The sequence below is a fragment of the Pelophylax lessonae genome (assembly GCF_965119305.1).
Source record: "Pelophylax lessonae genome assembly, chromosome: 1".
NCBI classification, from domain to species: Eukaryota; Metazoa; Chordata; class Amphibia; order Anura; family Ranidae; genus Pelophylax; species Pelophylax lessonae.
This window is the reverse complement of record NC_138768.1, coordinates 655,562,558-655,578,719: the sequence shown is the minus strand read 5'-3', so window position 1 is coordinate 655,578,719 and position 16,162 is coordinate 655,562,558. Positions and strand designations below refer to the sequence as shown.

Genomic DNA, 16,162 nt, shown 5'->3' with positions numbered 1-16,162 from the left:
ATAGCATATCTTGATTTCAGCAAGGCATTTGATACAGTTCCACATAATGATCGAATACAAAAGTTGTACAAGCTAGGACTTAACCATTGGATGGTTCAGTGGATATGCAGTTGGCTAAAGAATAGAGTGTGGTTGTAAATGGGGTTCACTCAGAACAGAGAGCAGTCACTAGTGGGGTACTACAATGCTCTGTACTGGGTCCTGTTCTATTTAATCTATATGTAAGTGTTATAACTAAAGGTTTGTTGGGTAAGGTATGTATCATTGCTAATGACACAAAGGTGTGTAATAGGGCTGAATATCCCTGGAGGAGTCTGTAACATGAAACATGATTTGGCATTAGAAGATTGGTGAAAGCAGTGTAGACTGCAGTTCAATGTTTCTAAATATAAAATAATGAACCTAGGGAAAAAGAATCCCATGAGAGAGTACAACATTGGGGGTACAGTGTTGGCCAGCACTACAGAGGAAAAAGATTTGGGGGAACTTATTTCAGATGATTGCAAAATGAGCAAAGCAGTGTAACCAGGCAATAGGAAAAGCAAATAGAATTCTAGGATGCATCACTAGAGGGGTCACCAGCTGGAGGAAGGAGGTTCTGATTCCCCTATAAAGATCTTTACTGAGACATCTTTTAGAATACCGTGTTCAGTTCTGGAGACCTTTCTTACAGAATGATATTAATAAAAAAAAGAAGTCCAGAGATTAGTAACAAAAATGGTGAAAGGTTTGGGGGATAAAATATAAGAGCTACTTAATATGTACAGTTTGGAGGAAAGAAGGGAAAGGGGAGACGTAATTGAAACCTTTATTATTTACATCAAGGGGTTGAATAAGGTTCAGGAGGGCGGTTTTTTTCAATATGAATCCCAAATCAAGAACACAGGGAGATGACCTCAAACTAACTGGAGAAGAGTTCAAAACTAGAAAGTATTATTTTACTGAAAGGATAGTTGATGTTTGGAATAGACTGCCAGCAGATCTAGTGAGACAGTCAATAGTAGGTGGCTTCAAAAATGCCTGGGACAAACATAGATCTATACTCAGACAATAAAGTAAGAAAAAAAAAATACAAAAAAGAAAAAAAAAAAAAGGCCAACTCGATGGACTACTCTGTCGTTTTCTGCCGTCACTTTTCTATGTTTCTAAGTGATTCATCCAAACAGAAAAGGGAGAATATAGCTTTCTGTACTCCACAGTTGGCAATCAATCTGGTACTGAGAAAGAGGGGCAAGGCCTTCTGATCTACCACACACTATGCGGAGCTACAGTGTCCTGTGGCAATCGATAGATTTACTATGGCCTTCTGCTAGAATAGTTCTACAGTCCCTCCCTGCTCGGTCTAGAAGTGTAGTAATCACTTTAAATTGGATTTCTCTCACCCAATGGGATGGACTCTGTTCCTCAATATATTCCAGCAACGTCCCGCTCTCTGTTGCGACACTCACGGCCTCTCAGGGCGTCTTTCCACTCGGTCACACTACCGATATCCTTACAGCGCTCACTCTGACTCCGGTGTCCTCTGCTAGGCCTCCGGCCTACCCTTCTGCGTTCCGCAGCAGCTCTATCCCACCTCACAGCGCGCTGTCCTTGACATAAGAGAGCAATGGTTGGTCCTGCCCCCCTTTATAAAGACACTCCCAGCAGGCTCCTCGAATCACACTGCTCCCTGGGAGAAGAGTCCAATCACACGGGCAGTCTGTGGTCCTTGCTCCTCCCAGAACTACATCTCCCATAATTCACAAGTCAATACTTTGTAAACTTTATTAACAAGACAACAGTCTGAACAACACTAGCCTTGGGACCAGTCTACACTAGTACTGTATAAAAAGACAAAAATTATTTTTATGATTACATAACTGGATCAAATTGTATTCTTTATATTAGTTTGGAATTGAGGCTTTTCTTTTATATTAATTTTGGAAAGTAAAGGTAATACAGGACAAAACGAGAGGGTGAATCTCCCAAATGAGGAAACCTTAATAAGGCTACTTTCACACTGATCTGTAGCAAAAATGCGGTAAAAACGCATAGGCATTTTTGCCACGATTTCATCATGTTTGCGGTGCATTTTGTACAGGACCTGACTCAAAAACCGCATCTGAAATGGAACACAGGTGCATTTTTGATGCGCTTTCAATTCATTTCAATGGGAAGGTGCGTTTTTGGTGCATTTTTTTGACCAAATACGCACCAAAAATGCGCCAAGCATGATTTTTTACACCGCAACAGACTAGTGTGAAGACATACATGAACTTTAAAGGGATGCGTTTTTTTCAGCTTTTCTTGCACCTTTAATGCAAAGTCGCTTCAAAAACTGCACAGTGTGAAAGTAGCCTGGAAACTGACTAGTGTTCTAATCCCTGTCCATTCTATCCAAAGCTATAAAAAAAACAAGTTTTGCCTTTAGTTATATTTGATTGCCTAATGGGCTTCATGCATTTGAAGTGCAGATCTATAAAGTAGTCTTAAAGGGGAACTACACTGCATCTGAGAACCACAAACCGAAAACAATATTTCATTTATTTTTAATATTCATAGCAAACTCACCCAACCATTTATGTCTCTATGCTTAATTTTGTTGAGAAATAGCTTTGGCCATCTTGCGTAAGGGCAGATGATTCATGTCGCATTTACTTCCTAGAATCCATCAGCCCTTAGCTCAGGCATGCATGCAGGAGGGTGTGCTTAGCTGAGAAAACCCCTCTTCCTCTCCTGAAGACTCCTGGGGTGGATGATATCCTTTGCCTTAGCATGGAAAGCAGAAAGTAATTTAGGAAATGTGAAAAAAAGGTTTAAGGCTTGGTTCACACTTCTGCTTATGGCTGCGGGTGTGGGAATCACAGCAATTCCCACACCCGCAACCAGCCACAGTGAAAACACACTGGAAATGCATGGGCCTGCCATTCATTCTGAATGGCACCCCCACTCATGTTAACCCTGCAGTGTGGGTGCAGGAACCACCGGGAAATTGCATGTTTTTTTTGCAGCGGCTGCATTTTTGAAAAGATATCTTTTTTTTTCAGAACTGCAGGCACAGCAGCCTATTCATTTGCCATCGTAAATGCAGCCCACAGAAATGCATCGGTGTGAACCTAGCGTAAAACAAGCCAATATGATACACTTTCCTATTTATTTACTAATGCTAGCAGCATAAGGATTAAATATAGTCAACGTTGATTGAGAAAGTGAAGTTCCGCTTTAAGCACCTGCCTTGCCCCCTTTTGGAGAAATCAATCAATATAGCTCCCAGGGTTGCGATTAGAAATCATGGAGCCCCGTACAGCCTACCTGACGGGCCCCCCCCCCCCTCCCAGCTGAAAGAGACTTGAGTACATAGATTTATCAGTTAATTTCTTTGCAGCTTCAAAAACACAGAATAATGAATAGGAAAAGCTCTGAAGCCTCCTGCTCATTCACAAACTGAAGCATAGTACACGCATTTTGCTATGCTTCAGTGGTGAATGTACACAGGAGTGGTTCGTACAGATCGCTCACTGTGTTCTTTCAGGAAAGGAAGGGGCCAGCAAATTACATACTGTATATACCAGCCCCTTTTCCCACTCTCTACCCTGAAACATCTCCCTTTGTGTCTGCAGTAGCTGCGGGTGGGAGAGGACAGAAACCGGAACTGCTTCAGGGAAAAGGGGCAAACGAGGGGCCCCCGGACAGGAGATGGAAGGGGCGCATGTTCTAGGACCAATCCTCCTGCAGTGCAGCTAGAGGGAGAAGGAGGAAGAGAAGCTGGCAGCACTGCAGGGGGAGGCAGAAGAAGATTGGTGGCTGTAATAAGGCAGTACAGCCGGCCCCCCTTTTGAACTGCTCAGGCCCAGTACAGGAGGGCTGGCTGTACTGCCTTATCAGTGGCCCTGCTCCCACTCAACAGAAGTATATCTACATAATGCTCATCATTTTCTCACCTATAAATACAATCCTGTATCAATCAATGATGTTAACCACTTTCCGTCTGCTCACTAGAGCTCTACTGCGGCAAAGTGGCTCTTGTAGGTCTGACGACGTAGACCTACGTCGGCAGACACTCCCCCTTCTCGGGGACGCGCGCGCGCCGCCGGAGGTTTGCTCCCGCTGTTTTCAGTCACAGCGGGAGTCGGGCCAGGGGAGGAGCAGCGGTGATCACCGCCGCTCTTCCCCGATCGTCGGGGAATCGAGTCTGGAGATCCGCCTGCTTGTGTAAACAAAGCAGGCGGATCTCCTAAGTGACAAATCGTGACAGATTGCAGGGTTCAGCATAGCTGAACATGCGATCTGCCCCTGTGTCACTCAGTCACCTCCCCTTACACACATCAGTAAGCACCAGGCATACATTAACCCCTCCCTCTCCAATAAAATTAACCCCATTCCCTACCAGTGTCATTTTTACAGTAACAGTGCATATTTATAGCACTGATTACTGTAGAAATGTCACTGGTACCCCCAAAAGTGTCAAAAATGTCAGTCAAGGGTCCGATCTGTCCGCCGCAATGTCGCAGTCCCGCAAAAAAAAAAATCGCAGATCGCCGCCATTACTCGTTAAAAAAAAAAACACCAAAAATGACAGAAATCTTTCCCTTACATAGTAAACGCAATAACTTTTGCGCAAAGCAATCAAAATACACATATTGCGATTTTTTTTTTTTTTACCAAAAATATATAGCAGAAAACAAATTGGCCAAAAATTTAAAAAAATTTTGATTTTTACATTTTTTTGGGGGGGAATTTCATATAAAAAAACGTGAAAAATATTGTTATTTTTTCAAAATGTACGCTCTTTTTTTGTTTATAGCGCAAAAAGTAAAAATCGCACAGGTGATCAAATACCACCAAAAGAAAGCTCTGTTTGTGGGAAAAAAAGGACATAAATTTTGTTTGGGTACGGCATCGCATGACCGCGCAATTGTCAGTTAAAGTCGCACAGTGCCGAATCGCAAAAAGTGGCCTGGACGTAAGACAGCAAAACCCTTCGGTGGTAAAGTGGTTAATCTATTATAAAATATTTCAGATTTAAGGAGCATACAAACGTTTGTTTAATTGCATATACCATGACTAGTTCAAAAAAGCATCTGTGGTGTGCAAAATACAAAAGATGATGTCCATAGAGTTAGTGACCTGCGTACATCATCATTGCTGATTGCACTGCCTTATCCAGTAATCCTTTAAGAGCAGGATGTACAGTTGTGTCTAAGACTTTAGGGAGGAGGGGGAAGAGAATCGCAATGCAAGCAAGCAGGAAAAGCTGGCTGACACTTCTCTTAGCCAAGCCATGGACTCCAGATCTTCCTGGGAAATTCCAGGCCAACCAAGTGGTATAATTCCACAGGTGTTCTGTGCAACTGCTCCTGGCTCTTTTCCCAGTTGGAAAGTGCCAGGGACTGATGCCAAAACCACCGTGGTTTACATCTGATTGTTTATAGGAGCATCAGGCTTGCTTCCCTTGATATTTTAATGTGCATGGCAGTCTAGATGCATCTTGAAGAAGAGAGTCCAACAGTCGTTTGTACGTATTTGTGGACAGATACCCCTCTTGGAGCTTTACCTAGTATGTCCAACTGGGAGAGGGTATTTTAAACTGCCCATTTCACCCCAACAGGGACACAGATAGCAATAAAAACACAACATAGACTATAATCTTTCCATGCTGTATATGAATATATATATATATATATACATATATATATATGTATTTTTAGAGAGAAAAGTGCTGCAGTAGACCTAAACAGAAAAAAAACCCTTGTTATCCTTTTGCTTTAGCTCTTTCCAATTCTATCCAAAAGTAAAACCAAATATAAATGTTGTGGCGTGGGTGGATTTAAAAAAAAAAAGTAAAGGTTAATTTGAGATGAAAAACGCCTTAAAAATGGCGAATTAGCAAATTTTATAATCTGTGCAGCATAAATATAAAATCCCACACTATTTGTATATACAATAGTGCTCTTTAAAAAAATACCGTATATATCCCTTCTACTACAATCTGTAATCTTGTGTCACCTTGCTTGTTATCTTGCTTACATGAAGACATTCACCCAAACTATTGGAATTGTGCTCACCCTTTAAAATAGACCTCTAGATCATGTGAATTCTGATACAGCTTTATTCATATAAATATATCCAAATCAATACTCTTCTTTTTATTTGTCACATATTCATCTCCACTGCTCTCCCAACGATCCAGAATACCTGAGCCGTTAAGCAGAAAAAAAAAAAAACACATAGTGCTCACTGTTTCCAAAATAGTACATAAACCAGGTAAAATTCCAAATATACACAAACTTATTTTAAATAATACCCCTGTGCAATTTGTGCTTAAATACTACACACAGTGTCCACACATGCCTTTCCTGGTAACTGTAGTATACTCACCCAATATCGCAGATCTCTGAATGATTCTGAGGTCTAATACCGCTTTAAATGCCAATATAACATATATCCACACCATGCCTTTTACCACATCCTGGAAATTATGGGGCCTGTTATCACTTTAAATTGATGGCACTTATCTCACTATTGAGCAATTTCAGACTTTCAGGATATGTAGTATGCCCACCTACAGCATGAACCTCTCAATATCACTTAAAAGTGGTTGTAAACCCTTCCATATACCCAGTGAAGTGACTTGCCCCAGATGATACACATAAATGAAACAAATCCTCCTACAGGTACAGTTGTACCTGTTTATCTGCGGGCTTATTTTCTCTACATCGGTTCACAAGTGCCAAATTTATAAAGCTTGTCTGAGCAGCAAAAGGGGGCATAGAGCTGAAGTTACACTCTGTAGAGCTCAGTGGAAGAGCTCTGAGAGCTGATTGAAGGGAAGAGACACACCCCTTTGAACAGCACACAGGCACAGAGCTGAGGCTGACAATCAGCTGGAGCTCTCTCCCATGTCACCTTTTTTCTCTTGGTGTCAAGAAAACTGGTCAGAAGTGATTCATGCTGATAGCAGAGGAACGAATCAGCAGACAGAAATGACGTTTAGCCCTCTTAATTAAGTCAAGTACACACTATAGTGGGATAAGATTAGTTATTTTGGGATGGATTATTTAATAACATCGTATATCCACATCAGATGCCTCAAGTGATCAGAAAACCTCAGCAATTAAACAGAAAGAGCACATAGAACTCACTGTTTCACGCTCTGTGTTGGCGCTTTATCTCAATCAGACAAAATATGCCTATTGTTCACCAATCTCTGCAGCAAGCTTTCTCCTGTGAACCGGTCTTCCCACACACTCATGTGATGATGTCACCAAGGGCTGCACTCTGCTTTACGTGTTATGTCTAATCTGGACTTCATCAGAGGGTAGCTATATTCATTTTCCATGGCCCCACTGTATGTAGAAATATAGCCACCCTCGATTGATCCCAAGTTGGACCATGGACTATAGAATTTGTAGTGTGTGTAAAGCAGTGAGCATGAGTGCAGAAGGGAAAAGAAGAGGTTTGGGAGATCAGAGAACAGTACACAGAGGCATAAAAACACAGTATTTCATGAAAAGTAGATTACAGAGTCTTTATATAGTGGATGTATATGGATTATTTTTGGAAAAAAAAGGGATACGTTTTTTTCATTTTAAAATTTCATGTGTTAGTGTACTAAGCAAATATGGCTGCCCCTTTGTACGCACATATTATAGGGTAAATAAATGTGGTTGATGTTGTCTGCTCACCTCCCTTCAGAGGCGTAACTAGAACCTTCAGGGCCCTGGTGCAAGAAACCATGAAGGGCCCCCTGGACCCCTGGCCGGGGCCCTTCCCTTCAAGCCTGGGGCTCTTCCCACTGATCCCGGGGTCCTTTACTCTCATTGCGAGGCCCTTTATTATGGTCCCGCAGAGGGACCCTTTCACAAGTTCTTCACTGGGCCCCCTTCCTGCCATCCTGGAGACTCTCCATGGTGAAGGAATGCCAGGGACCTGTCGCAAGTGTGACCTTTGAGATCCTGGAAGTTCACCCAATAGTGTCAGTAGATTTTATTTTTGGTATTTTAATTGTATTTTTTATCATTTTATTTTATTTTTTTTACAATGTCACTGACTATGACTCTGTCCATTCAGAAAAGGAAGGAGCTGCTAAATTACATATCTACCGACCCCTTCCTGGTTCTCTATTGTGACACATCCCTTGCAGCAGCTGGCAGGAGAGAGAAGAGAGCACAGTATGGGGGGGGGGACCAGGGGAGCACACTGGGCCCAGAGACAGCAGAACACAAGTGAACTGAATAGGAAGAGTGGCGGGGGCAGCAAACAGAGGAACCAATCCCCTCCATTTTCCTCCTGCAGCTACAGTAGATAAAAGGAGGACAGTGATTTCTCTACATGCTGCCCCCACCGCCCTCTCCAGGTGTACAGGGGAGCTGCACGAGCCCCCTGGAGCATTGGGCCCGGTTGCAATTGCAACCCCTGTAGCTACGCCCCTGCCTCCCTTCTAAATTACACACCCCAACCCTTTTTATTATGCACACACACTGAACTTACTACACAGTGATTCTTTTAAGTTCCCTTTTATTTCAATGCACCTCTTTAAGGCTAAGACAAAATAAACATAATATAGGGTACATCATCAACTTTACAACTTCAAATTGACTGCAGTACTAAAAAAAAAAAACCAGGTCCACACAGGTGCATACTACTGGGCAACTTAGTTTGCAGAGGCATTCAAAAGTGCACAAATCCCAGTATGATGACCTACCAGGCTACAAGCAGGACCTGTCTAATTATTTTTTTTGTTTTAAAACCTAGGTCTAAGTCCCATACGTCTGCAAGCATGTGGTATGCAGTCCTACTGTGTAACAATAATAAAACACCAACCAACCATGGAATAAGCATTATTTAACCAACAGTAAGGTTACATGGGAAATTTCCCTTAACAATCTTGTACCCAGATAGCAAGCAATTGTGCTGCAAGTTTCAAAATGACATGCTAAGCTATTGCTAGACTTGACAGGCTTCACGTTTGTTGCACAATTGCAGCAAGTCCACAACTTTCTTTGCAAACATTCTGCAAGTCAGCTTCAAGATCTGGTTCAGTTATGTTGTGCAATAGTCATCCCACCACAGGGGTCACTGCGGCTGAATTTTCATGCTGTAGACTCACCACTGCAATTTTTGCTCTTGCTTGAGACTTGCCTCGCAAATTTGCTACAAATTGGAAGCGTGTCAACTAGAACCTGGGCTTCAAGTGATCTGCAAGTGTACAAATTGCCACTGAAAATGAGCAGCAAGTTAATAAGACTTACAATTCAACACTGTCATGAATTTGTGACAATTATGCTCGCTATCTGGGTATATGCTGTGTTCTCCAGAAAAGGTGTATAGGTACGCCTAATAGTGAGCCTGAACTTTACTCATTCAGGAACCCCCCCCCCCCTCCCCAGTGCTAACACCTATTTCCATCACTACCCATATTCTGTTTACCAGCAGGACACCTGGAAAGAATCTAATACTTCTTAATGGGGGTGGGGTTGGAATATGTGTTATTTTCTCTTTCCAGTCCTGTGTATCATCACATGGAGCAAGAGGAGGGTCTTTTGTCCTGTGTAATAGGGATCGACCGATTATCAGCAAAGCCTATATGCACTTTCCCCAATATATCGGAATCGGCCACCAAGGGGGCAGATATTACCGATATTTCAGAAAGTGCTTGTACCAGAGTGATGCCTGCAACTAGAGGCATCACCCCGGTACCGGCGTCTTTAGCCGACGATCGGCTGTCTTGTAATGACAACCGATGCGGCTGAGAAGCCACTCAGCTGTCATTACGAGGAGCGGGAGGGGATGTCCCCTTCCCTCCCGCTACCTTCCCCAGCTCGCCAGGTCTCCCGTCCCACCGGGAGACCCGGGCAACCAGCCTGCATGGCTGCCGAAGGCCCGATCAAAGCCGCATTCGGCTCTGATCGGGTCTCCATGCAAAAACTTGGCAGTGATGTCATGACATCACTTCCAGGATATTTAAAAAAATGACAGCATTCAAAACAGCCAAACTTGGCATCTGAATGCTTTTTTGAGTGCAGAGGAGGGGTTTGGGGTCTTTTAGACCACCAGATCCCTCCAAAAGAGTACCTGTCAAGTAAAAAAAATATATATATCGATACCGATATGCAATGACCAAAATATCGGTATCTGTATCGGCTATGAAAACGGTATCGGACGATCTCTACTGTGTAGGCTTCAACCCAAAAGTGCCAAGGCAATTTTGTGGTGGATACATTCTGGAAATGTGGTTGTGGGGTAGTGCAGGTGGATAAAAACTGCGCTACCCCTATTGTGAAAAAAGGTATTTCTACCTTGTGCTATACTTGTGCTACCTTGTGTGGTAGTGTCTAGGTGCTAGGAGGTAAGTACGTAAGCTTTGGAGGAGATGTGCTGTCCAGAAAACCTACTACTTTGCCACTTGGAAAAAACTATTGCTTTGAATGAAAAAAAGTAGAGGTTTGCTTTCAACTGACCTAGGTACAGCTCTAAAGATCAATGTGTTGGATCTTATCATCAGGGAAAATTATGGCAGTTAAGCCTTACCGCCATTCCAAAAAAAAAAAAAAAAGCTCATCAGACAAATTTCTTGTCGGTGCTAAAAATACCGCTGGTGTTTAGGTGAATTTTGTATCCAGACGAGTAGAAAGACATTATTAGCAGTATTTTAAAACAGATGTTCTCATATGATATTTAGGTCAACTGGGTGTTATAAAATTGAGTGAATGGATAAAAGGCAACTGTCAAGAACAAAGTCTAAATCTGTGTGTGAACCTGACAGCAAACAGGGTTTGTAGAAATAGATATCATTGTCAGCTGGATGCTTCACTTTGTGAATTAAATCCCCAAATGCTGCCCTCATTACAGCTGCCTTGGTTGCAGTGGTTAATTCAGAATAGTTTCTGGCTGTTAGTACAAATTACAGCACACGTCCCCTCAAAAGAGACACAAAGCACTGTGACAGCTGGCCCTAAGGAAACACAACAGACCGGCCTAGGAAATAAACTGTTTATTGCTGCACACTAGGACCACTACTGATAGATGATGACAGATCGTTTTTTTTTACTTATCGATGCTAGTCTGTTGTGTTTTCCAGATTCTTTTCTTTCAGTATGCTGGAATGATACTCCAAAAGAGGCTGGTGGCGACATCAGACTCTGGATGGAACTGAAAGTATTCTTTGAAATCGATATCTTTTTCTTTTTTACTCTTGTCTGCCTGCTTGTCTGTCAGTTGCTTTCTCTGCTGCCAGCAGCTGCCACCTCATTGAGCTCAGACTGTCTGCTTGTGCTATACAGGGAACAAGAGATCCACTGTTTCTGACTGGTGTGACGTTTCCTTCGGAGTATCCCATCTACGAAGAGACTAAAATTAAGCTATCGGTGTATGATGTCAAGGATAAGTCTCAAGAAACCGTGAGTATCCCTGTGGCACGTTTTTTCTTTTCTTCACTACCTTGCCTGCCTCCTTGCACTTCAGAGCTCTCTAGGATGACATTAAAGCTAGCTATGGACAGGGTAAGTGTTCTGGATGTGCAATTTTCTATTTGGTCAGCTCCTTAATTACACACTAAAGTGATAAGTGGCTGTTTTCAAGCTGGGTAAATGCTGTTTTGGTCTCAGCTCAGAGGCCACAACGGCCAAGCAGCTGCTCTTTAAAATTGTATGCTCTGCATTAATTTTTTATAAACTGAGCCCTTTTTGCTTTTGACTTGACTTGAGGCATGCATTTCAAGACTTGCTTTGGCAGGAGAGGGGTTAACTGCCGCCGTCTTTAAATCTCAGTGGAGTGAATCTTGTGATTTCTTCAGCCCCAGAATGAGAACAGATGGATTATTTTAAACACTACAAATAACCTTACAAAAAAAATATGTCTTGTACAAATTGGCCTCTTCGCAACAATCTGGTCACCTGTTCTATCAATGTTAGAAAAACGTTAACGAAGATCACAGCACTCGAACATGAATCTTTGGCTAGCAGTCTGGAAAGTTTTGTCTTACATATTTCTTCCAATATCTACACCATGATCTATCAATGGTTTTGTTTTTAATGAGTAAATTCAGTAACAGGAACGCTTGGTGTATAATATTTCCCTCACTGATCTGCATTCTGTGCAGTCACTGTGTAAAAATTGGCCACTTTATACCCTATGTCTTTGCTAGTTTTGTTTTATTTTTTTTATATACCTTTTATGTTTCGTCCTAAGAGAAAATGAAAATATGCATATTAACACATAGTTCTTGTAAGGCGTTTGAAATTTCAAAGGGTCCGTGTAAACATGCTGAGCGGGTAATTTGTGAGTGCATTAGGATGCTGTTTAGTTGGGTTTAATGTACTGATTAAAAGTGACTTTCCAATGAAACACCAAATAGGACCCGTTGACAGAACTTTGAGAGAGAAGTAGAGGAATGAAAGTTAGAGTTAACGGTTTGTGAGTTGTATAATAATGGGCATTTATTTTCTTCAATCATTTTACTCCCTGCCCAAGTTTGTACTCTGCATTCCGAAATGTCTTTATGTGTCTTTGCTTTGAGTTTTTCAGCAGTATATTAGGCTAACTCCCTTATGAACTCTATTATATCAATCTTTTAATAATTGATTTCCATTAACCTGACTTTGATCTCTTAAGTCTTCAAAGACTTGGCAAATACATTTCCATTTTTTTTTTTTTTTAAGGACTATTAAAATAAAATTAGAATTAGTGTACTGCAGGCACAGGTAGCTAGACTAATATTGTTTGTCCACTAAATACAGTGCAGTCTGTAATCATGCAGGAATTGCACACTGTATAAAGTGAAGAGTAGAATAAGACCAAGTGGTCCACCAGGCTGTAGAGAAGGATATGTCATGTTTGCCTGTACGTTAATGTCCATTGCCCTCTGTTTTGACTGTTTGTCCAAAGAAACATGTTCAACTAAAGAAAATGTTCACCTTTCTTGCACAACTAATTTGGTTAGGTATGACATTCAAGGAGCCTATTGAAGCATAACACAAGACAGGTAGTTGGCACTGTTTGCTTCCTAAAAGCTTATCTATCTCTTTGCTTTCTGTTCTGTAGGCACAACAAAAGCAAGAGTAAATTACCCCAAAGTGAGCAAATTCCCATCTTAAATAGTTGTCACTGGAACAAGTGTACCCATTGGAAGATTCGCCCTTGATTTCTGTTTGAGCTGACAGCTAAATTTTGTATTTTCCCTCACTTTCAGTCCCTTTAACTGTGGTTACCAGGACAAATAGAAAGAGCGAACCTACGAGACAGAACTTAAAACTTCATAGGGCCTCTAACCCATTCAACTAAATAGGATTTTTTTTGGATTTAGATACACTTTAAATGATAGAATTGATCAAAAAGGTCTTTGGGTGAAACGGTGATTGGAATTGGTGTAATCCTTCCTAAAACATACAAGGGAATATGTTTTGACACAGGTTGTAATGTAAGGACTTTTCTGAAGGTAGGTGGGGTAGCTTGTAGTTCCTAGTCATGACTTTTGTTTGATGGACGTGGAGCATTTATTCACATCCATTTCATATGTTAAAGACTCAACAGAACTGCTCAACCAGAGGTGGATGGACTCCAGGGGCTCCTCGAACATGTTTAAGCGGTTCAGCAAACTTAGAATTGTTCATCGTTGGTGTATAAAATAAATTGCTTAGAAGTGAAAATGAAAAAGGCAATTATAGGACATTTTAGTACATAGTCAGGTGAATGATTTTTACAGATAAATCACTGTACACGTGCCACTGCCAACATTTCAGGCAGTATTTCTTCGCTATTCCTTAATGCCTTAGATAGAATTGAGCAGGTGTCAGAAGAATGTTGAGATGCTTCAGTGAAGAACTTAGTCTTGTTTTCCTGTTTACAGACCAGTTTGTCATGAGCCAAGCAGTGATGAGTATAAGCCTACACATTAGTGTAAGTTGGTATGAGAAGTGCATGCCAGGTCAATCACTCTTGCACTCTTAGAATGTGATCAGTAGCGACGGCTTTCCAAGTGAATCAGCGCACAGATCTCAGCTCTGTCAACATGCGTGAAAGTACTTGCAAGCAAGTGGGGTATAAATCTTTTTGTTTAATGTGGGTTAAGTTTAGTATATTTATTGTTAGTAAACTGGGCTGGAACTTTTACACTGAATATTATCAAAACTTCGGTATGGTCATGGAATCTATTTTTATATTTAGCAGTTATTTTAAGTGTTTCTGTTGTGTTCTGCAAAGTAGGCTGGTAAAGTGCTGTTTAATAACATGTTTTAGTCCTTCTGTGCATGTTCTCTGTTGGAGACCTTAGCTTTGTATGTGTGGGACAGAAGAGACTTTTATAATTGGCAAATAAAAGGTAGCAACTAGTGAGTAATTGTACACGGTTGGTAAGAATTAAAGTGCACTGAATATACAGTATATATATATATATATATATATATATACATAAAGTGCCTTGCGAAAGTATTCGGCCCCCTTGAACTTTGCGACCTTTTGCCACATTTCAGGCTTCAAACATAAAGATATAAAACTGTAATTTTTTGTGAAGAATCAACAACAAGTGGGACACAATCATGAAGTGGAACAAAATTTATTGGATATTTCAAACTTTTTTAACAAGTAAAAAACTGAAAAATTGGGCGTGCAAAATTATTCAGCCCCCTTAAGTTAATACTTTGTAGCGCCACCTTTTGCTGCGGTTACAGCTGTAAGTCGCTTGGGGTATGTCTCTATCAGTTTTGCACATCGAGAGACGGAAATTTTTTCCCATTCCTCCTTGCAAAACAGCTCAAGCTCAGTGAGGTTGGATGGAGAGCGTTTGTGAACAGCAGTTTTCAGTTCTTTCCACAGATTCTCGATTGGATTCAGGTCTGGACTTTGACTTGGACATTCTAACACCTGGATATGTTTATTTGTGAACCATTCCATTGTCGATTTTGCTTTATGTTTTGGATCATTGTCTTGTTGGAAGACAAATCTCCGTCCCAGTCTCAGGTCTTTTGCAGACTCCATCAGGTTTTCTTCCAGAATGGTCCTGTATTTGGCTCCATCCATCTTCCCATCAATTTTAACCATCTTCCCTGTCCCTGCTGAAGAAAAGCAGGCCCAAACCATGATGCTGCCACCACCATGTTTGACAGTGGGGATGGTGTGTTCAGGGTGATGAGCTGTGTTGCTTTTACGCCAAACATAACGTTTTGCATTGTTGCCAAAAAGTTCGATTTTAGTTTCATCTGACCAGAGCACCTTCTTCCACATGTTTGGTGTGTCTCCCAGGTAGCTTGTAGCAAACTTTAAACGACACTTTTTATGGATATCTTTAAGAAATGGCTTTCTTCTTGCCACTCTTCCATAAAGGCCAGATTTGTGCAGTATACGACTGATTGTTGTCCTATGGACAGAGTCTCCCACCTCAGCTGTAGATCTCTGCAGTTCATCCAGAGTGATCATGGGCCTCTTGGCTGCATCTCTTATCAGTCTTCTCCTTGTATGAGCTGAAAGTTTAGAGGGACGGCCAGGTCTTCGTAGATTTGCAGTGGTCTGATACTCCTTCCATTTCAATATTATCGCTTGCACAGTGCTCCTTGGGATGTTTAAAGCTTGGGAAATCTTTTTGTATCCAAATCCGGCTTTAAACTTCTCCACAACAGTATCTCGGACCTGCCTGGTGTGTTCCTTGTTCTTCATGATGCTCTCTGCGCTTTAAACGGACCTCTGAGACTATCACAGTGCAGGTGCATTTATACGGAGACTTGATTACACACAGGTGGATTCTATTTATCTTTATTAGTCATTTAGGTCAACATTGGATCATTCAGAGATCCTCACTGAACTTCTGGAGAGAGTTTGCTGCACTGAAAGTAAAGGGGCTGAATCATTTTGCACGCCCAATTTTTCAGTTTTTTATTTGTTAACAAAGTTTGAAATATCCAATAAATTTCGTTCCACTTCATGATTGTGTCCCACTTGTTGTGGATTCTTCACAAAAAATTACAGTTTTATATCTTTATGTTTGAAGCCTGAAATGTGGCAAAAGGTTGCAAAGTTCAAGGGGGCTGAATACTTTCACAAGGCACTGTGTGCATATATATATATATATATATATATATATATATAACAAAAATGTATTCATGGGCTTTGTTGGATTATTTCAATAATCTAGTCCACTGGCACAATTCTATCGTGTTGCCAAATAAATAAGTTTTTATAATTGGGCCCAGTT

The 16,162-nt window shown here is 41.2% G+C and overlaps 1 protein-coding gene across 4 annotated transcripts in view; it reads left to right on the top strand.

Moving 5' to 3' along the window:
* The window catches only part of INPP4B (inositol polyphosphate-4-phosphatase type II B), a 944,562-nt gene that overhangs the window by 295,677 nt on the left and 632,723 nt on the right, over positions 1-16,162 (top strand). For all 4 annotated transcript variants that reach the window (XM_082244155.1, XM_082244154.1, XM_082244153.1 and 1 more), the window contains one exon: positions 11,262-11,378. In XM_082244155.1, the coding sequence (XP_082100281.1) occupies positions 11,262-11,378 (117 nt within the window). The remainder of the gene's footprint in view (positions 1-11,261; positions 11,379-16,162) is intronic.